Below are 23,412 nucleotides of genomic sequence, written 5' to 3' on the forward strand. Positions count from 1 at the left end.
AATCATAATAGGAAGTCTTATTTCAAGGCCAGGAAAATGGGGAATGTTGGGAGCTTAAGTTGGAATAGTATCAGGGCAGGCCAAAGTTGTCATTCTTCTCCCAAGTGTCTCTCTACTCTGTTGTTGGGGTGTTCCCTCTTCCTTTCCACTATGTTTTTTTTTATTCTGCTCTGTTCTGTTTTTGTTGTAGCTCTTACTTTGATAAGTTCTGTTCTTGAACCTCAACTTTGTAAGTAAAAAACAGCATTCATCAACCATCAAAAAATAGTTCATCAACCTCATCTCGTCCCATCACTCCTCCTTTCTCTCGACTCTTTCACTGATAATATTATTGATGCTTACAAAATGTATACATGCCTTTGACGGGTATGAGAGCTTTGGAATTTATGGCTGTGGTGCACTGTATTGTGGTAAAAAAGAAAAAAAATAGTTTCCACATTTTTTGTTTATGTACATTGGCTGAATTTATCTGCATGACTTTTAAGATCAAAGGTGAATAAATGATATGGTGGTGTTGTTACATCACAAGTCTGTGCATAATACCACAAGTTTTAATAATGTGGTGGTGGGGGGGGGGGACAGGTGGGGAGTAAATACATAAAAATGGAGAAAAGGAAGTGATTCAAAAGTAAAAGTGTGGCACCCTCACTTCTTTTTCTTTTCAGTTTGTTCTGACAAAACCCACAACAACTTGGTGACAGTTGGTCAAGTCAGTCTCTGGAACATGCTTCTCATCTGATATTGAAGAATGTGGTCATAATGGACAGTGCTCAGACTTAAGCTAACAGCCTTAACTCTGTCTTTGCAGAAAACATCCCTATTCCCTCCCTTACTCGACACCTGTTCACTGAAAACATCCAACAGCATGTAAACTTCCTTCATACCAAGGTGGAGAAATTCCTAGTCTCTCTCGTCGTCTATGGCCCACACTGTCCTCATACTCAAAAATAGTTCATCAACCTCATCTCGTCTCATCACTCCTCCTTTCTCTCGACTCTTTCACTGATAATATTTCGAGGGCTATCTGCCTGCATCATGGAAAATTTCTGACATCTCCCCAATTCTTAAGAATGGTACCAAAGCAAACCTTCTTCTTAACAATAGACTGGTCAGCCTTCGACCATCAGTTTGGCTTGTGCCAAGATCATTTAACCTTGGACATGCTGCTTCTGCTTTTTCAGCAATGGTTGGATGCTCTCAATCTAAATCAAGGGGTTAGGGCTATCTTACTGGAGCTCTTCCATGCAGTTGATTCTGTCTGGCACCTTACCCTGATTTACAAAACGACTGCTTATTTTATTCCTGTTCTCTCCTAGACTGGCTATCAGATTTCCTGTGTGCTCAAAGCAGCGAGTTGCTTTGGATGGAATTATATCGTATGCTGTACATCTGAAGGCTGGTGTCCCATAAGGTAATTCTCTGTGATCAATCCTATGCTTGATATACATCAGTGATAGGACATCCATTGTATCTTTTTATTGCAAGCTTCTCCACTCGTTGATCTGCACATATTCCGCACTCCTCTGGTAGGTAGGCAGCTGCAGTCTCTTTCTGCCGATGTCAAGAAAATAAGCCACTGATCATCTACCTGGAATATGGTGTTGATGCAAGAAAGACCCATATGCTCACTTTGTTCCTCCCTAGGGATGGGCATGTAAGTCCCACGATTGATTTCTGGATACCCTCTGAGAGAGGTACAATCTCTGTATCTCTTGCCCTATCATTTATAACCCATTATGGGCAGTCATGTCTCTGAAGACCCAAGCCATTCCTCTGTCATCTTCAGCATATAACAGTGTACAAAGTCCTCTTCATCCAGGGTTTATTGGGTTTTGCTCACCACTGCGGATTGATGCTACAGTTTCAAATCTTACCTGCCTTGAGGCCCTGGAATACCAAACCTGCCAAAGGGTGGAGGAGCTCCTTGTGAGTCAATACCATCCATATCTGGTACCAACTGCATCTGCAGATATCCTCCTGCAGTTGGTTACTTTCCCAAGGAGGTTGGCGGCAAGATTTGCACTCCAGCCACTACAAAATATTTCACTCCACAAAACACACTGCCGTGTGTGTCGGGGTGGTGCTGAGGTTTCGTCCACTAGATGGTGGCCTCCTCTGATTAACCTGAGGCGGTCCCTTCGGTTGGGTGAAAGGACTGTCCAATCCCTAAGAGATGGGGGATTGGTCAGGCATCTGCCTGGGGGATGGCCAAATGGAGGTCCCTCGAGTACCGGCAGAAAGTGGATTTAGCGACGTGCTGTGGCGCATGCTCCCAATGTATGTTTGTAATACAAGGCTCTCCTTTTCTTGGAATGTCAAGTCAGGAAGTTGAGTCTCAATGTTGGATCTGCTTGTTTCTGGCTCACCATCAGTAGGTTGGTGGCCTTGCTTTTTTGTTTAAACAAACTTTATTCTGGTCTTACTCCTCCTGCCCTTTCACCTTTCCACTCCCTTTGTTCAGCAAAACACCTTTTCTTTGTAACCCTTCTCACGTCTAACCTATTCACTGACATTTTTTCACAATCCCTCTTTTCTCACTTGTGAAACTCTTTTCCTGAGTCAGTTGTCTCTCCCTCTTCTCTGTCAGATTTTTCCTCATGCCCACCGCCGCTGTAGTATCTTCTATTTCCACAACTGAGCATTACTACGCCTTCCGAGACCCTTCTTTCACACCTCTGCTGTTCCTCTCCTTGTGCTGTGGTCTCCTTGCCCTATTTTATATGTTGGCCTACTGCCACCTGTTCTGCTCTTATATAAACCCCTGTCTGTATAAAAACGCATGACAACAAGGGAAATGTGTGTTTGTGATGTCTCAGAAATTAAAAATAAATTCATTCAGATATTTTTATGGAAACATGAGTGCTGGTTGTAGATTTCAACCTTTATGAGTCACTTCCTTCACATCCCTATCTTGTTTTGGAAATGGAGGATGGAGAGGCTTCAAACGAAGGAACTTTTACTGATTGTATGACTGATAAGGTGAGACAGTAAGCAATAATTACAGGAGGGAAAAGTAAAAAAAACAAAAAACAAAATGTAGCAATGCCAGAATTTTAAATAATAAGATGGAGGAGCTTGAAGCTAAAGTAGACAGAGAGTCCAATATAGTTGCAGTGAGTGAGACTTGGTTTTATGAAGAGAAATTGGAAGACAGGATTATATATAGGTGTGAAAACAGGAGGGGGTTTAGCGATAAGCATAAAAGACAATATTGTTTGAAGAGAAAGGGATGACATTCAGGTAGAGGATTCTGTTGCGATAGAGATCAGGGATTGTAAGAATAGTAAGATACCAGTGGGATTCGTTTATAAGGTGCCAGATATGAGAGAAGAGCAGGAAAGGAGAGTCCATGAGTAATTCAGAAAGGCATGTGCTAAGGGAAGAGTATTGATTTGGGGGGATTTAAATTTGCCAGGGATAGATTGGGTCGATGAACGGGGAAAGGGCAGAGCAAATGAGGATTTCCTCGATCTAGTCCAGGGTTACTTTTTAAGCGAGTTTGGACATAAGCCCACAAGGGGGAATGCAGTGTTAAACGTCTTTTTCAATTATGATCCCAATATTGAGAGGGGATGGAGGTTGGAGAGCATTTATGGACAAGTGACCATAATGTGGTGTGTGCAAGAATTATTTTATGATGTTGAGTTTGAGATCGTAGAGTAAGACTGTTAGATTTCAGGAAGGCAAACTTTGAGGGTTTGAGGACAGAGTTATGTGTTCTAAATTGGGAAAAACTATAGTAGGGCAATCAGCATTTTTGAGAAATGGGCAACCTTTAAGGAGCAAATGTGTAGTGTACATAGTAAGTATATTCCAGTGAGGTGTAAATCCAGAGACAGAAAGAGACCAGATTAGTTAAACAGGTTGGGCAGGAGTGATATTAAGGATCAGCAGAAGGAATTTATAAGGCACAAAATAACGTGACTGGAAATGGACTTGTATCAGTACAGGAGTAAACAGAGGCAAGGTAAGAAAATAACTGGACTTGAGTACAGAAGAAAAAAAAATGAAGTACAGAAGGGATAAAGATCAGGTTAAGACGAGTGTGGGTCCACAGAGAGATTCGGTTAGTGATGAAAGTGAGATAGCAGGATTACGAAATCATTATTTTGCTTCAACATTTATGCAAGGTCAGGGCAATTGCCAAAAGGGAAGATAATGATGAAGGGTTTTGAGAGGGGTTCCAGGTATGAGTGGAGGAAGTTAAGAAACAACTTGGAAAGCGAAGACAAGATTGAGCTCCAGAGTGAGATAATATACACTGAAGAGTATTGAGGAAGGTGGCAGAGCAAATGAGAGTGATGTTAATCGATATATTCAATAGCTCATTGAAATCAGGACAGGTACAAGACAGAGCATTGGAAATTAGAAAATGTAACCCCATTATTTTAGAAAGCATCCAGAGAGGAATTGGGGAGAACTACAGACCAGTTAGTTTTGACAGACCAGTTAAATGTAATACCGTTATTTCAGTTGTGGGCATGTGGGATTACTTGAGTTGTGTGCATGATGGAGATGCTCAGATGTGGAACCATTTAGTTAACAAGAATGACTGCACTGTGGTCACAGCCTGTGTCACAATATATATATATATATATATATATATATATATATATATATATATATATATATATATATATATATATATATATATATATATATATATATATATATATATATATATACAGGGTGTCCCAAAAGTCTCCATGCATAGGGGAAAATTCACACTTTTAGCAAAATGTAACTTTATTTACAAAACGTTCTCTACATGATTGCCATTTCTTTGTAAACGCACACGAAGTCGTTTCTCCCACTCATGGTGAACTCGTGTCAACACATCTGGCGTTATGCAAATAATTCCATTTCAAATGCGTTCCTTTAAATGATCCATGTTCTGAATCTTTTCCTTGTACACCATGGCCTTCAAGTGCCCCCACAAGTAAAAGTCGAGTGGGTTGAGATCTGCGGATCTCGCAAACCACTCCACGGGGCCACAGCGACCAATGCAAGAACGCGGAAACTGTTGATCCAACCATCGGCATACGCAGATACCATAATGAGGTGGTGCACCATCCTGCTGGAATTAACGTGGCAATTCTCGAGCCTCGTTTAAGAGGGATGGCATGATGTTGTCTTGGAGCATGTTTCGATAAATGTTGGCATTAAGATTTGTGTCAATGAAAACAGGTCCAACAATTATGTTGCCTCATATCCTGCACCATATCATCACTTTTCCGGCACCTTGACTTATTGAAAGACTCATCCAGTTCGGGTTGGTATCACTCCAGTAACGTAAGTTTTGGCGATTGACTTCTCCATTGATATAAAAATTGGCTTCATCAGCAAACAGGATCCTAGCTGTGAAGTTTGCATCACCGTCCAATTTGTTTAGAGCCCATTCGCAAAATTCCAACCACCGATCTGGGTCGTCTTCACTAAGATGGTGAAACATTTGCATTTTGTATGGATGCCATTTTTCTTTTTTCACGATGCGCTGGATACTTGATCTGCTGACACCGCTTTCTGCAGACAATCGTCGTATGCTTTTTTGGGGACTCCTTGCAAATGCTGCCAGCACCACATCGGTTGTGCCTTATTCAGTGGATGTTCGTGGACGTCCACTTCTCAGGTGGTCCGCAGCACTACCAGTCTTTCTGAACTTCTCAACAACTTTGGCAACAGTGTCGTGTGTGATGTGCTTGCCATGTTTGCTGTTAAAGTCGATTGCAACCTTGCGACAGCTTCCCGGACCAGCCATGAGAATGATTTCAATACGTTCTTCTTTTGACAAAGGCATTCCTGAAGGGAATCTGAAAAAAAAAGAAGATATAAGCGATGTATGAAGAATTTCAGGAGACATTTTGCTGAAATTGTTAATTTCCAGGTGTATGGAGACTTTTTTGGACGCCCTGTATTTTGCAACCTCTGCACAAAACTCCTTCATTCTTGCAGTTGAACGGCTCAGATTACATTCTCTAATCTGTCTCATTAACCTTGTGCCATATCTGTCCCATGTTCCCATGTGAATGAATAATATTCGATGGATATGATTCATTGTAATTCTGAACAGGGGATTTACTTGATATCTGTTACCTGACCACGTCCAGCCTGACCACCAGGAATAGCTACGGTGTGTGTGTGTGTGTGTGTGTGTGTGTGTGTGTGTGTGTGTGTGTGTGTGTGTGTGTGTGTGTGTGTGTGTGTACGTGCACACACACATTCCTCTCTTCCTCTCACTCTCTAGTGCCCCCGTTCTCTCTGTTGTCATGAAACTTTAGTTCATGAAAACCCGTATGTGGTCATTTGAGGTATGGGACTTCATCATTAAGTGTTAGTGAGTTGGCTTAAAGAAATCCGGAAATGGGCCGATTGGGAAATGTGCATTTCAAAGCACTCTTAAAAGATGAAAGCATGATTGAGAAACACACTTGATGCACTATTAAAAGATAAACTCGATATACCGCTCACCCATGTCAACCTCCGCTCGGTTATATCAGAACCAGCTGATTCGTCAGTCACGGGTGCTTAACCCCAATACGGGCTGTTCAAAAATAATGTAACACTATGTTTTTTTTTTTTTTCGGAAAGCATGTACGGGCTTGATTAAATGGCACTAATAATTTTTATTCGACACATGATTACATTTTTGGGGGTCCCTCATTATGATTAACACTAAACCCAAACAAAGCCAATGAAAATATGACACAACAAACCCAGACAGTGTTTAATCAGCAGAGGCCTTCAGGCCTAATGTGTTCTGACCACCAGAAAACCAAGATGGCAGCCAGATGATTTTGGCTTGGTGCTATGGTGGGTGGAGTCAAGTGACTGATGTGGGTGTGGTCTGGCAGCTGTCTGACCAATGGGTGCACATTTCAAAAATCGACCCCCAACAAGAACCCCAAAACAGCAACAACAACAACAACAACAACAACAGCAATGTGGAACTTTTTTGGACCGGCAAATGGCGCAGGTCTAAAATAAACAAATTAACGATAGTCAGCACAAATTTACGAAAGGGAGATCATGTTTAACAAATATATTGGGGTTCTATGAAGCAGTTTGTGATCGAGTCGATGAGGGAAGTGCAGTGGATATACTTCATCTAGACTTTCAAAAGGCGTTTGATAATCTCAGAGAAAGCTCTTAGTTAAGGTAAGGGCTTGCATAATGGCTGGTGGAGTCGCTAATTGGATTGAAAACTGGATCAGTGATTGGGAGCAAGGAATGGCTGTGAATGGGAGGATGCTGGGCTGGGAGATTTTAAGTCATGGGATTTCTCAGAGATTATTATTAGGACCGCTATTATTAATAATTTACATGAATGTCTTGGAGTTGCACAATGCATTTAAGAGTCAGCTTTCCAAATTTGCAAATGACACAATTGTTGGAGGTGAGGTAGATATAGCAGAGATCAGATTCAGGATATTATAGATACTTTCATGGATTGACAGATACAGTTCCTCCATAAGGATGGGAAGTTACCAAGGAAATGTTAAGTGCTGAAGATGGCTAAGAATAATGAAAATGGTAACTACATAATGCAAGGAGCAGTCTGAGAGCACGTGACGTTGGAGAAATATTGAGGAGTGGTAGTGGATATGGGGTTAAGCAGGCCACAATGCCAGGGAGCTCTCAGAAAAGCTAATAGGGTTTTAGGTTGTATTCATAGTGGGATAAATTACAAATCAAAAGCAATAGTGTTGACATTGTCCAGGAATTTAGTGAAGATTCATCTAGAATACAGTTTTGTGGACTGTCTTGTTCGCCACATTTGAGGAAGGACATAGCTGCAAAAGAGAGCAACAGCGTAGGGCAATTAGAATGATTCCTGGGCTGGCAAGTCTATGGTATGAGGAGCGGCTGGAGGAGACAGGACTTTTTACGTTAGAAATGAAGCGATTATAATGGGATCTGATAGAGACTTTTATGATAATTTATGTTAAGTAAAACAAAATAAGTGCAGAAGAGTTTTTCAGCAGAATGGACATTGACAGGACCAGGGGCCACAGTTTCAAAGTAAAGAAAAGGAGAGTTAGGATCGTAGTAATGCAGGGGTCTTTTATTCGGATAGATAGTAAATGCATGCCATAGTCTCCCTGGAAATGTAGTGGCATCAGAAACTGTCGATAGATTTAAATTTGAGTTAGATAGGTAACTGGAAGCATTGGGGATAAATAGTACATGGTTATTGGCAGGAAGCTGAGGTACAGATGGGTGATTATGTATACATACATGTGTCGTGATTGTGTTCGGTCTGTGAGAGGGTCTCGTCAGGGGTGGATGTGCTGTCTTTGCTCATTCCTCACCCTGAAACTGTTTGCCCCTTTCCCCCCAAAGGAAATCTCCCTCCAAAATTAAATTAAATTATAAATGTTTAAAAACTTCAATTTCCTTTCTTCTAATTTTATTATGTATTAAATAATAATAACTAGAGAATGCATAGAACATGAAAACCCCATACAGTTTTTATGTATATCCAGTAAGACCCCAACATTAGCGAGGGATACATTCCAGGAAAATGTCACGAATGTCGAATCTGCGAATGTCGGGGGCATTGTTTCAATGAGAAAAATGGTGATAGGTTTTTATTTTTTATTTTTTTTCAACACTTCATGTAGTCTTCTATGTCCACTGTCACTGATATGAATTCAGCTTGGGAATTCTTCCACAGAATCCTTCCCTTTCTGATGCACAGATTCATCCCACCTCGTATTCAATTGTCTTACCAATCCTCCCACTCTTGGTAGTCTGAATCCTGTGGTTGCTTTAAAACAACTTGTATTCTCCTCCTGAAAGGCAAATCCGACCGAATGCAACCTCAGATCTTTCCACAAAGCCCGCAACAAGTTTGTGTCTACTGTCAGGAGAGCCAGAAAACAACATCTGTCCAATCTCAAGAATGAGCTTTCAAACTTGTCTCCCTCCTCGAAAACTTGATGGCACCTTATCAAGTCTGTATATGGTTCCCTTCCCTCACTTCAAATGGCACCACATGGAGGATGCGCAGTCGGCATCTGGCTTTGGAGGCCATCATTGAAATGCGGCTTTCCCAAGAGATGTCATGGCTGAGAGTGAGGCCCAAGAGTTTTAGTGACTGAACCTCTTTAAGAGGGTTGTTGAGAAAGTAGATGGGAGGATTTGCGATACGGTCCTTTCGGAGAAAGAGAGTGAGTGTGTGGAATTTCTCAGGATTGAATGACATATTCAAGTGTTTGACCAAAGTTTGTGATTTTTGTCAAGGTCTGAGGAGAGGGAAGAAGCAGAAGGAGGAGATATCATGGCAGAGAGTGAAGTCATCGGCAAAGAGATAGATAATTTTCCAGAGAGTTGGGGAGATCATTGATGAAGATTAGGAATAAGACGGAGCCTAGAGCAGCAGTGCCTTGGGGTACTCCAACCTTGACAGGGAGAGCAGATGAAAGGATTACATTGAGAGCAACATGTTGGCTATGAGATTGAAGGAAGTCAGGAATTCAAGAGTGGAGTTGGCCTTGGATTCTGTCGGCAGACAGTTTGGAGAGCAAAGAGGGATGCCAGACTGTCTCAAAAGCTTGAGATATGTCCAGAGAGACGGCCTGAATCTCTTGTCTGATATTGAGTGCCTCCACCACTGTTGGGAGAGTATAAGCAGCATGTCCAAGGGAGATTGACCAGGTCTGATTCCCAATTGATGATCTCAGATCAGGCTTTTGGAGAAGAGGAATGATTTTATGTCAACTGCAATGATGGATTCCATGGCCTTGCTGATGATTGGAAGTAAGCTGATTGGTCTGTAGGAAAGGGTTACGTTTTTGCACCTTTTTTATGTAATGCTGTGATGTTGGCTGATTTCCAAGCATATGGAAGTTGACCTATGGTAAATGACAATGTGAAAACGACAAAGACAGGAAGTGCAAGAAGAGCAGAGCAGGTTTTTAGGACACGTGAGCTGATGCCATCCAGTCCAGTTGCAGAGTTAGAGTCGATGGTTGACAGAAACTTTTACACTTCTTCAGGTGCAAAAGTCACAAATCAGGAGCAGTTAGGGATGACTGGGAAGGATGGGTACAGAGAGGTTGGGGTTAGGGACGTAAGATTTGGAAGCAAAGTCAGAATTGAGGCATTCTCACAGGCAGAGTCAGATATGGTGCCATTTGAAGTGAGGAAGGGGATAGAAAGGGAGCGTTCACCAAAGACGGACTTGACAAGGCGCCACCAGGTTTTAGAGGAGGGAGTTCATTCTTGTTTTGTTTGTTTGAAAAAAAGTTTGTTTGTTTATTTGTTTGTTTTGTTTGATTGAAATAAGTTTGAAAGTTCATTCTTGAGATCGAACAGATGGAGTTTTCTGTCTCTCCTGAGGTAGATACACACTTGTTGTGGGATTTGTGGAATGATCTGAGGTTGCCTTTGGTCGGATTTGCTTTCCAGGAGGAGAATGCAAGTTGTTTTAAAGCATCCGTCTCACCACAGGATTCAGAGTACCAAGAGCGGGAGGATGGGTAAGATAATTGACGAATAGGTGGGATGAATCTGTGCATAAGAGAGAGCAGCTTTCTGTGGATTAATATCAGAATTCCCAGGCTGCATTATTATCAGCAGCATGGGATACAGGAGACCAGTCCTGAAGTATTAAAAAAATAATAAAAATAATAAAAATAATAATAACGCGAATATGCAAAGCACGAATTGAGAATCAGGTCACACTTTAGAAACCGAACATGCGGTGTCTGCGTATGTCGAATCCGCCAATGTCGGGGTACTTCAATTTTTAGAATACAATGATTTTAACACGTTGATTGCCAATGACAAGTGTACTTGTTGCTCTGGGCGGACCAGATTCTGCCACTACGAGTATTCTCGTATAAAATAATTACTCTATTTTATCGTAAATAGAATATGCCGTCATGCCAGATAGTGCAAAAAACGATCCGCTGGAAGTTCGGTGAATATAAATCTATGTAATAATCATGATCCTCATTACTATCAGTCTCTATGAAAAGTTTTGCCACTTCATCTGTATTCATATGTGCCACTTTGAAGGGTAATGAGAAGTCGCAAAAAGAAAAACCACGTGGTACTCAGCACACGATGTACCATCAGCAATGACGTGATACCAATGTAAATTCAGTGCTAAAACTAGTCCTATCAGATAGCTCGTACCTGATGTACGGAATTGAAAGTCTTGTCCCACTGCCTGCTATGAGTTTTCTCAGAACGTGGAGTTTCCTTAGCAATGGATAAGAAATTAACTTAGATTTGCTCATAGAAGGGTAAAATTTGAAAATAAAGTACCTGTATATGCACATGCAAACTTGGCTTGCAAACGAGAGTGGTGTAATCATTATGCACTGCAATTTATGTTATGCGCTGTAATAAGAGAACGTTGAGTCGCAGTTACGGAGATTACTAGAACTGCCAATACTGTACTATCTCGCATGCCATGCCCTCTCATGCTATATATTGATGTATAGCATGGCTCTTGGAAGTATTATGAAGGTGATTTGTGTTCTACAGTCTTGAAGTATTTAATTCAATTTAAAGAGGTTTAAAGACATGATATAAATAAATAAATTCTGGGTTTACTTCCATTTTCCACAGTGGCTATTACATCACCCTGTTCAACACATTGCATTATTGCTTCGTGCCTGTTGTTTATGCCCTTTATGACGTACTTGAAAACGGTAAGTTTCCTGTTTGGAATGATTTTCAATTTTCTTTGACTGCCAGGCAGACAGAGTAAAAATATTATCTCACTCCTCCCTGCGCATGTGCCTTTGGGACAAATTCAGAGCTGCACTGTAAAACGGCAAACTTGTCTTCCTATTCATGTTCCGATTTGTGTTCAAAATATAACATTCAATTTAAATAAGTTGTTTCTAAATCATAAACTGATAAGACAGACGGACAGACGGACGGACGGATGGACATGACCCGATTGCTATCGCACCCCGTCCCCCAGTGAACTTAAATAAATATACTGTTAGATTGAATTAACATGGTGTCGATGTAGCACAAGCTTGATGGGTCATATGGCCTCCTCCTGCGTTCAAGTTTCTTGTGTACCCCTCTTAATATGAATTCCCCAGCCTTTCCCGTTGTTTACGAAGAACCTTCTCCCCTGCCCCCCCTTTTTCCCCCACCCCTTTCCCCACCCACCCACCTTTCCTTGAAGAATACTCCATTCCAGACTACTGTTTTAATTTGCAAACCTCAAGCTGGAAAGTCTGCTGAAGGTAAATGCAAAACAATTTCAATTTAATGGTGACAAAAGTTCTACCATTTAATGGGCACCTATAATCTATTTTCCAAAGAAGATTGTTGTGTGGGTAGTTTTGACACTTCTGAATTGAGTTAAATAGATATCGAGCTGCTCAATTACCCAACATATCAAATACAACGTCAATGCTGGAAGTAATGATGTCGGTGTTATGAAAGGGAAGAATTTGCCGGCATTTCATTCTGCAAATGATTTGGAGTATCTGAGGTTTGCACAAGTTTACAGCATTTAAAACTCCATGACGGTGCTTGTTTCAGGCCTTTTGGTGGTGAATGTTTCCTGGCGAAACAAAGCTTACGTTGGAACATTGCTGGATTGCACCAAGCACGAATGGGCCCCTCCAAGGTAGTATAAATGGGATTTAGACGATTAAAGCTGATGACTTTTATTTATGTTGATGTCTCACATCCATTTACTTGTTGGTATGTTTTGTTGAAGTCCAAGAGATTTGCTAAATGTTTCTATGAGAAAGCGATTCATGTTTGTGTTGACTGAATTTCTGTTAAGTACCAGTTTTTGACAATATGTTCTTTTCTATTATTCCAAAGGTTTTGTGACTCCCCAACTTGTGACCTGGATGGCAGAACAGGGCGGGGACGAGGAAAACGGGTGCGAGGTGCCTCGAGCTCTTTGCAAAATGATAACGGCACCTCCACAGAACCCAAAGGTCTTCAGGGAAAAGGACGAGGTTCGACCTCAATGAAAGGCAGACGGGGCAGCCTGACCTCAAACGGTGCATGGGCAGGCTGTGTTGGGGATACTCAAAAGGCAAGTCCCAATAGCAAACGGAAGAGCAGACAAACCATTGAAATCGCAACATTGAAACGAGGCACAGATGAAAGCCGTGCAAGCAAGAGGTTGCGACCTAGTCCACGTTCCTCATCAAGCCCTGTGCCAATGCAAGTAGCCACAGGAGTCAAGAGACCTGAAATTGATGCACAGGGGTTCAAAACCCCCCCAACACCACCACCTCCCTCCATCACTCCACCCAACTTCATTGATTGTCCACATCCAAACTGTAATAAAAAATACCGTCACATTAATGGCTTAAAATATCACCAGGCACATGCACACTTGGATATTGACGGCAAGAGAGATGAAATTGACTTTGACGACAAGGGTGTTGATGGTGATGCGGAATGTGATACCATGGATGAAGATGATGATAAGTGCTCTGAAGATGCATTGGTTGATCTTGAACTTAACCTGAACAGTGAAGAGCAAATAGAGGATCCCAAGGAAAGAAAGATGTCAGAAACTCTTCACCCTGGCTCTTCGAGTCCAACTATGGCGGGAAGAAGCAAAGCGGGAGTTAAAAAGGCCTATAGGGATGAGCTGTGTTGTGACAATTTATGTCTCCCTGATAGAAATGGTGCTTGTATTGGGCAAATAGATTTGATCAAGTCTGAATCTAGAATCACCCTGGCAACAAAGACAATGAAGGATATGGTTTCTGACAAGGCAAGACGAGTCAGTGTGAAGGGAGAAAAGAAAGCTTGTTTAAAAATTCCAAACTCATCACCGACATCTTTGATTTCTGCGGCTGTTGTCAGTTCAGGACTTCCATGTTCTGTCATGGCCACTGCCATAAAGTTGGAGTCTCCGCAAAGCCCTGCTCAAAAGCCTTTACAGCCTAAAGCAGTAGGAGATGCTCCCTTGCCTCCATCTATGACACCACCAGCAAAAGAGCGTAAAAAGAAGGAGAAAAAGAAGCCAAAGGATAGAGATGGAAAGGAAACAGTTAGCTTAAAGCTGAGCCTCAAGGTTATTGGTCGAAATGAAGAATTGAAAGATGGTGGCAAAGAACTATCCCAACTACTAACTAAAGATTATGTCATCATGAAAGATTGTGGAAACAATGGTATGCCCGAAGCTGTAGAAAAGCGCATTGCAAGCATTAAAGCTGAAGCAGCCAAGGTGTATAATTTTACAGATAATGCTCCAAGTCCATCAATAGGAGTCAGCGGCCGTGGGGATGGGCCTCGCTCAGCTCTTCCCAATGGTCAGTCCACGGGGGTTGATGGTGGTGGTGCTGAGAGCCCAGCTTACTCCGACATCTCAGATGATGGTGGTGAAGATTCAAAAGTAGAGCGAATAAGAAAAGGCTTTGCACCAAAACATACAGGGTTCAGTGACGCAGGCCTTACAACATTGGACACACGTGCGATCCAGAGTGATGAGCAGTCTTACTTTGCTGACTATGGAGCTTTCTTCTCACAGATGACCAAAGTCCAAAACGAAGGCTTGAACTACCAGGATGGCTCACAACTGCACAACGGACAAGTGAAGAAAGAGAGGCTGCATGAAGATAGCAGAATGGTGGGTGAAGCAGAATCAAGGCCAAGATCTCCACCGAGCACGGAGAAGGTTTTGGTGGGCACACAGGGTCTTCAGCTTTCACCACACTCGCTTTATCACTACCAACAGCAGTACATGTATGGCTACCCATTCCTTGAACCTCGGGTACAGAACCACTCGGGAGGAAGTAAGCCGACTGCTGAGCAGAATGTAACAGGTAAACATGCTGAGAAAAAAGCAAAACACAAAAGTAAGGAATCGGCAAAGGCAAATGAGAGCCGAAAAAAAGCCCTTTCAGCTCCTTCCTCGGGGAGATTTGTGAAGTCATTGTCCCCATCTGCAGCGTCTTGTGCCCCCGTTGATTGCAATTCAACTCCACTGATAATGGATGAGCCGTGTTCATTTTCCCACCAAAAGGATGGCTTTGTCATTAAAAATCACCGCGTGGAAAACGAATATGGGAAACATCTGCTTGAGTGTATTGAGAAATCGAGTCTTGCTCCGTATGAACATTTGAAGCAGGTAAATAACCATCTGTAACCATTAATGCAACAGTCTTGACAGGCAGATTTTATCACTTCCCTGTTTGAATAGCTTTCATTATTGGTGTGTGGTGCAATGGGGAGTGGTGGGTAGTGGTGGGGGTGAATTTTTTTAAAGACAAGATTGAGGCCCATGGAAGAATAGTTGACTGAGAGTAAAAAGGCAACAAACTAACAGTGGGGCTACAGTTGGACGCAATCAGTTAGGCAATTAATGAACAGGAAAAAGAGGAGAGAGGAGGGGAGAAAACCCTGTAACATTGAAACAAGAGGGTTGGGTTAGGTAGTGTGCATGGGAGAGGGAATAGATGTGTAAGTATGGGGGATGACATGAGATGGTGGTGCACTGCCTCCTCAAAGTGCTAGAGGGAGAGTATAATTGAACAACCTAAGGAATGTAGTACCAGAGACAGAAATTTTTTTTTTAATCTTTTTTTTTTTTTGCATTTATGCTCATACAGTACATAAAAGCCAGATGTAGTAAAGTAAGAGAAAATCCAACATAAAGCTTAGTAAAAAATAAATTACTAGTGATGTAGATACATAGAAAAATAGAATTGTAAAGCAATAATATAAATGGTTGATTATGAGATATGCAAGCTGACACAAAATATGATAAATAAAGTAACAAAATTGGAAGAAAAAAAATCGTAATGATTTGGCCAGAAGCTGCAGCATGAGCAGTAACAATTGATCAAGACAATGTATCTTCTCAGGAGTTTGAGAGGGGCCCTTGGCAACAGATATACTATGCACAATGCCAGGAATGGAAGAGGGAAAGGAAGTTACAAGGACAGATGCACACGAAGGATGGTGGAGACGATGGCAAGAGACCCGGGCTTCCGAGTGGTGGCGAACCAATGGAAAATGATGGAAGGGATGATGGTGGAAAAGAGTTGGGCCTTCCATCCTGCCTGGCTACCTACCCAGATGTACTCGACGGTGCCTACAACTCTGTTTTTGACACTGGACATCCTGCTCACCATGGCATTCCACCTGTGATGATGCACTTCTATGCTGGTAACTTTTATTTTTTGTTTACTTTGATCTAGACTTCAGATTGAGTCAATGCCTAATGTTTTCAGTCGTTAGACTTGTGTCATATTTATTCCAAGTTACATTTAAACAAGTGGAAATTCCAGAGACAAAGGTAAAAGCAATTAAAAACTAAAAGTGCACTCGGTAGAGCGCATACATCCGCCAGCCCGAACATTTTACGTTTGGTATCCCACTGATGGGCCGGATCTACATCTGGATCTAAATGAATTTTTATCAGCTTCTTCTTTTCACCTACCCAAGTAATCTACCAAGTTTTGTCCTAATCCATCCACAACTTTTTGAAATATCATGCTGTATATCGTTTTTGGCACTATCTCTCAATGTTGAAGAATCACTTTAAAAATTCTAGTATCTGGATCTGTATCCTCACCAAAATCTTATCAGCTCGTCTCTGTCACAGACCCAAACTGTCCACCAAGTTTGGTCAAAATCTGTCCAACATTTTGAAATGTTATGCTATATATTGTTTATGGCCCTATCTCTAGCAATGATGAAGAATCATTTAATAAATTTAAATATTCTCTTCTCCAGATCTTTACCAAAATCTAATCAATTCATCCTCGTCACACATCCAGCCTGTCCACCAAGTCTTTTTTTTTTTTTTTTTTTTTTTTTTTTTTGTATACCTTGGTCGAGGCTCGTATGAGAGCTAACACACAACTCACAGCAAGGAGGCATGAGACAAGAGGGGCGGGAGTGGAAGGGACAAAACATTGGGGAACAGACACAGGTGAACTGTGGAAGGGAGAGGGATGGGGATGGGACGGGGAACATGGCGAGGGGAAGATGGACATTAAAGGGACTTTCAGGAAGGAAAGCAGGAGAATTGAAGGAAGTGGGCTTGGGTGGATTATCGGGGGTAGAAAAGATCGAGGATTTGGATGGGGGAAGATAAGAGGTGGTGGTGAACAGCTGTTTTGAAAACCTGGAGGGAGGAATGGGAAAGAATAGAGTGAGGAAGTTTATTCCAAAGGCGGGAAAAAAGAGGAATGAAAGAGTGAAAATGAGCAGTGATTCGTGATTTTGGTAGTTTTACCAGAAGGGGGTTGTTGGCGGACCTTGAGCGCCCTGTGGAAATGTGGTTGGGACAAATCACAGAGAGAGCAGGGGGGGCAAGGCTGGAGAGGAGTCGGTAGAAGACAGAAAGACCACCGACCAACCTGCGGTGATTGAGTGAGAGGCCCAAAGACTCAGCTTCATTGCGGGAGATGCCAATGATCTTAAATGCCCTGGTTTCGACAGCGTGAAGCTGAGAAAGGTGGGAGGCAGGAGCACCAGCCCAGAGGGGAGAGCAGTACTCCATCAGGCTACGGACAAAAGCTTTGTAAGTGGTCAGGAGCTCAAGAGGGCCGAGGAAGGACTTTGCACGACGGAGGATTCCCAGTCGGCGACTGGCTTTTGAGGCAAGGTTGGAAATGTGACTTTCCCAGGAAAGGTCATGGCAGATAGTGAGACCCAGAAGCTTGAAAGAAAAGACTTCTTCCAGAGGATTGTTGAGAAAGTGGATGGGGGGGTTTTGTAAACGGTCCTTTCGAAGAGACATAGTGAGAGTGTGAGATTTGTCTGGATTGAAAGACATGTTCCACGTGTTGGACCAGTTTGTGATTTTATCCAGATCTGCAGTGAGCGAAGAAGCTGCTGCTTGCCGGTCTGAGGGATGACAGATGGAACGGCAGAGGGTGGAGTCATCGGCAAAGAGAAATAGAGGATTTTCCAGAGAGTCCGAGAGATCATTGATGAAAACCAGAAAAAGAACAGGGCCCAGAACGCTACCTTGAGGAACTCCAGCCTGCACAGGAAGAGGGGATGAAAGAACTCCATTTAGGGCCACACGTTGACTGCGACAGGAGAGGAAGTCTGCGAGCCATGAGTGGAGATGGCCTTGAATACCATGGGAAGAGAGTTTGGTGAGTAGGGCAGGGTGCCAGACTGTGTCAAAAGCACGTGATATGTCCAGGGATACGGCTCGGATTTCCTGTCTGGCATTGAGGACCTCCATCCATTGATGGGAGAGCAGTAGCAGCATATCTAGGGTAGAGTGACCTGGTCTGAAACCAAATTGATGATTGGAAATCAAGCCATTGGAGAAGAGGAAGGATTTCATGTCTGAAGCGATGATGGATTCCATAACCTTGCTGATGATTGGGAGAAGGCTGATTGGTCTGTAGTTACAGGGATCTGTTTTTGCACCTTTTTTATGCAGGGCAGTGATGTTAGCAGATTTCCAAGCAGATGGCAGATGACCTTGGGAAAATGAGAGGGTGAATAGAACAGAGAGAGGGTGAGCAAGAGCAGAAGAGCAGGCTTTGAGGACACGTGGGCTGATGCCGTCTGGACCGGTTGCAGAATCTGACTCGAGGTTTGAAAGCAAGCTCTCCACCTTGTCAGGAGAAAAGGATACAGAGTCCAGGGACAGTTGGGTGCGACTGGGTAAAGTGGGTAGAGATAGTGATGGGTTTGGGACACAAGATTTAGCTGCAAACACCGAGTTTAGACATTCAGCTTTATCACGTGTGGAATCAGCAGTGCGGCCATTTGAGGTAAGGGAGGGGATGGAGGGGGAACATACACCAGAAACAGATTTGATTAAACGCCACCAGGATTTTGAGGAGGGAGAGAGGTTTGAGAGTTCAGACTTGAGATGAGAAAGATGTTGTTTTCTGGCTCTCCTGAGGGTAGCTACACACTTGTTCCGAGCTTTGTGGAAAGAACTGAGATTGCCCTCAGTTGGGTTTGCTTTCCATGAGGCAAAGGCAAGTTGTTTCAGGACAACTGCCTCGCCACAAGCTTCAGTAAACCAAGGGCGGGAGGAAGGGTAAGACAACTGAACACGAGAGGGGATAAATCTGTGCATGAGGGAGAGCAAGTTTCTTTGAAAGAATTCCCAGGATGAGTTGATGTTTGAGAAAGTAGTGATAGGAGACCAGTCTGTAAGTTTAATGGCTGCTCGGAGACCCTGCCAGTCGGCTTGAGTGAAATGCCAGACTCGACGGCGGTGAGGTGGTTCTCTGATAACAGCCAGAGAGATGTCCACTTTAACAAGGACGTGGTCAGAAGAACCAATTGGAGCGAAGGAAGAGCAGCAGATATTGTCAGGGAAATTTGTCAAAATCAGATCCAGAAGAGATGGAGTACCATTGGTTGAGATCCGGGTCGGGAAGTTGACCGATTGAGTCAGTCCCAATGAGTCACAGAAAGCTTTTGCTGATGTCCCATGGCAGGTGAGAGAGGTACCCACACCGAGCCAACTGGCGTGATGACAATTGAAGTCGCCACATAAGAGGAAGAGAGAGTTTGGATGAGAAGATAGAAGATGGTCCATGTTTTCGGAGAGTGAGGTGTAGATGGAGTCATCACTGTTCGGTGGACGGTACAGTACACATATAAACATGAGGTGGGAGTGGAGGGGAAGCCGAAGCCAGAGGTATTCCTGGGGGTGTGGGGGAGTGAGAGCAGTGCAGGGAGAGTGAGGAATAGAGTCTTTGATGAAGAGAGCAACACCTCCACCAGGACGAGGCTCAGGTCTGTCAAACCGTAAGAGGGAGTAACCAGGGAGAGATACTTGGGAGTCAGACACGTCTTGGGAGAGGAAAGTTTCTGTTAGGCAGATAATGTCTGGTTTGTCAGTGGCAACCTGGATGGAAAGATCTGAAAGGTTTGAGCGAAGGCCCCGGATATTTGAGGTCCACACTTTTAATGAAGAGGTAGGGGAGGTGGCTTTGGGTGCAGGAGGTGGAGGGGGCGGGGGAGGGTAGGACGAGGGACGAGGGGGGAGGTAAGGAGGGTTGCTGAAGGAGTGTGGGGTATTGCAGAATAGCGAGGGGAGGGGGCCGAATGAGGAGGAGAAAAGGCTCTGTGGTGCTGGGAGAGAGGGGGACAAGAGACAAGGAAGATGGCAGTTGAGTATTTGAGGAGGTGGAGTGAAGAGATGGAGGTGAGAGGGCAGTGGAGGGAGGCAGGTTGGTGGATGAGAGGGGGCAACTTAGAGAAGGAAGAGTGAGGGGGATGAAAGGTGGGAGAATGGTGAGGGGGGAATTTTTGAAAGAGGTGAGAGGGAGGCTTGGAGGGAGAAGAGTGGGATGGTTGCTTTGAGAGTGAGAGTGAGGGGTGAGGGGGGTGAGTTGGCACTGAAGTTGGAAAAAAAGAATGGTTGATGGAAAGCGAGCATCCATGGCAAACTGTGGTTTTTAAAAGTTAAAGTTAAAAGTTAAAAAGTTAAAAAAAGTTAAAAAGTCTTGTCTGAATCCGTCCATAACTTTTTGAGATATCCTGCTCACAGACAGACAGACAAACAAGGGTGAAAACATAACCTCCATCCACCTTTCGTGGCAGAGGTAAAAATCAATCAGGTGTAAAAGTCAAAATTTGCCAACAGAAAGCAATAGTCATATTAGGAGCCATTTACATATTACTGACTCAAATAAATTACATATTAAAAAAAATGTAGCAATATTCAACTTTCCCCATCAATCCATTTCTCTCTCTCTCTCTCTCTCTCTCTCTCTCTCTCTCTCTCTCTCTCTCTCTCTCTCTCTCTCTCTCTCTCTCTCTCTCTCTCTCTCTCTCTCTCTCTCTCTCTCTCTCTCTCTCTCTCTCTCTCTCTCTCTCTCTCTCTCTCTCTCTCTCTCTCTCTCTCTCTCTCTCTCTCTCTCTCTCTCTCTCTCTCTCTCTCTCTCTCTCTCTCTCTCTCTCTCTCTCTCTCTCTCTCTCTCTCTCTCTCTCTCTCTCTCTCTCTCTCTCTCTCTCTCTCTCTCTCTCTCTCTCTCTCTCTCTCTCTCTCTCTCTCTCTCTCTCTCTCTCTCTCTCTCTCTCTCTCTCTCTCTCTCTCTCTCTCTCTCTCTCTCTCTCTCTCTCTCTCTCTCTCTCTCTCTCTCTCTCTCTCTCTTCTTCTCTCTTCTTCTCTCTTCTTCTCTCTTCTTCTCTCTTCTTCTCTCTTCTTCTCTCTTCTTCTCTCTTCTTCTCTCTTCTTCTCTCTTCTTCTCTCTTCTTCTCTCTTCTTCTCTCTTCTTCTCTCTTCTTCTCTCTTCTTCTCTCTTCTTCTCTCTTCTTCTCTCTTCTTCTCTCTTCTTCTCTCTTCTTCTCTCTTCTTCTCTCTTCTTCTCTCTTCTTCTCTCTTCTTCTCTCTTCTTCTCTCTTCTTCTCTCTTCTTCTCTCTTCTTCTCTCTTCTTCTCTCTTCTTCTCTCTTCTTCTCTCTTCTTCTCTCTTCTTCTCTCTTCTTCTCTCTTCTTCTCTCTTCTTCTCTCTTCTTCTCTCTTCTTCTCTCTTCTTCTCTCTTCTTCTCTCTTCTTCTCTCTTCTTCTCTCTTCTTCTCTCTTCTTCTCTCTTCTTCTCTCTTCTTCTCTCTTCTTCTCTCTTCTTCTCTCTTCTTCTCTCTTCTTCTCTCTTCTTCTCTCTTCTTCTCTCTTCTTCTCTCTTCTTCTCTCTTCTTCTCTCTTCTTCTCTCTTCTTCTCTCTTCTTCTCTCTTCTTCTCTCTTCTTCTCTCTTCTTCTCTCTTCTTCTCTCTTCTTCTCTCTTCTTCTCTCTTCTTCTCTCTTCTTCTCTCTTCTTCTCTCTTCTTCTCTCTTCTTCTCTCTTCTTCTCTCTTCTTCTCTCTTCTTCTCTCTTCTTCTCTCTTCTTCTCTCTTCTTCTCTCTTCTTCTCTCTTCTTCTCTCTTCTTCTCTCTTCTTCTCTCTTCTTCTCTCTTCTTCTCTCTTCTTCTCTCTTCTTCTCTCTTCTTCTCTCTTCTTCTCTCTTCTTCTCTCTTCTTCTCTCTTCTTCTCTCTTCTTCTCTCTTCTTCTCTCTTCTTCTCTCTTCTTCTCTCTTCTTCTCTCTTCTTCTCTCTTCTTCTCTCTTCTTCTCTCTTCTCTTCTCTCTTCTTCTCTCTTCTTCTCTCTTCTTCTCTCTTCTTCTCTCTTCTTCTCTCTTCCTTTCTTTCTCTTCCTCTCTCTTCCTCTCTCTTCCTCTCTCTTCCTCTCTCTTCCTCTCTCTTCCTCTCTCTTCCTCTCTCTTCCTCTCTCTTCCTCTCTCTTCCTCTCTCTCCTCCTCTCTCTCTTCCTCTCTCTCTTCCTGTCTCCCCCCTCTCTCTTCCTCTCTCATCCTCTCCCTTCCCCTCCCTTCCGCTCTCTTCCTCCCTCTTCCTCTCTCTTCCCCTCTCTTCCTCTCTCCTCTCTCCTCCTCTCTCCTCCTCTCTCCTCCTCTCTCCTCCTCTCTCCTCCTCTCTCCTCCTCTCTCCTCCTCTCTCCTCCTCTCTCCTCCTCTCTCCTCCTCTCTCCTCCTCTCTCCTCCTCTCTCCTCCTCTCTCCTCCTCTCTCCTCCTCTCTCCTCCTCTCTCCTCCTCTCTCCTCCTCTCTCCTCCTCTCTCCTCCTCTCTCCTCCTCTCTCCTCTTCTCTCCTCTTCTCTCCTCTTCTCTCCTCTTCTCTCCTCTTCTCTCCTCTTCTCTCCTCTTCTCTCCTCTTCTCTCCTCTTCTCTCCTCTTCTCTCCTCTTCTCTCTTCTTCTCTCTTCTTCTCTCTCTCGGTCCCTCCTTCTTTCCTTCCTTCCTTAAATTTTCATTTTCTCTATCACCGACTCCAGTGCATCCAGTATATGGATTTTAAGAACTCACTTCCTAATGTTTTAGCTCAACTAATGTGCCAATAAAACATGGCAAGATATGTTGAGAGTTTGATGGTTGTTTGTTCGAAACTTTGGTCAATGAAATTGTTCACGCGACAATTGTGTTGTGAACAAATACAGATAAACATATTTGTTTGTCACATCATTAGTATAAATAATATAATAATTTTATAGCTCCTAAAGCATGTGCATTTTTATTGATTTTTCTGGTGTGTGTGTCGTTATTTTATTCATAATGGTGTTGAAGTGCAAAAATTCACAAAGACTTCCATTTAGAATGGATGCCAAAGGGAAAGTAATTTTAAATATTTGTTTGCTCGCTATTTTATTTCATCCATTTCCAGTTACCATGTTACTCTTTTTAAAGATTTATAATGCCACAAAATATAATAATTTGTCCAGATAAAAGTTTTTTTTTTTAAACCAAAAGTTAGATAGAAGGCCAACATTCTCCCCTCTACCCACATGGCAGACACAAGCTTTTATACTCTGCATTTGGTTTTCTTACACAGGAATAAAAATGCAACTGGAATTTTTCCTGGGAATTTTTTCGGACTTTTGAATGGACCGATGGTGACGGGAACATTTGTAAAATATGTGAAAATTGTAATATGTATATGTGGAAGGGGTGTTGGGGGGGGGGGAGGTTGGTGGAA

At 43.0% G+C, this 23,412-nt stretch overlaps 1 protein-coding gene across 6 annotated transcripts in view; it reads left to right on the plus strand.

Moving 5' to 3' along the window:
• The window catches only part of LOC147030439 (zinc finger protein 608-like), a 231,390-nt gene that overhangs the window by 177,452 nt on the left and 30,526 nt on the right, over positions 1-23,412 (plus strand). For 5 of the 6 annotated variants that reach the window (XR_015056364.1, XR_015056363.1, XM_085874485.1 and 2 more), the window contains exons 3-5: positions 12,517-12,604; positions 12,808-15,079; positions 15,816-16,119. Coding sequence is in view for 4 of the 6 variants with exons in the window: in XM_085874485.1 (XP_085730611.1) it covers positions 12,517-12,604; positions 12,808-15,079; positions 15,816-16,119 (2,664 nt within the window). In the remaining 2 variants the exon portion in view is untranslated. The remainder of the gene's footprint in view (positions 1-12,516; positions 12,605-12,807; positions 15,080-15,815; positions 16,120-23,412) is intronic. The other variant, XM_085874487.1, reaches the window with a different exon arrangement.

Source organism: Eptatretus burgeri, chromosome 3 (assembly GCF_056783735.1).
Source record: "Eptatretus burgeri isolate ZD-2024b chromosome 3, Ebu_testis_v1, whole genome shotgun sequence".
Lineage (NCBI taxonomy): Eukaryota > Metazoa > Chordata > Myxini > Myxiniformes > Myxinidae > Eptatretus > Eptatretus burgeri.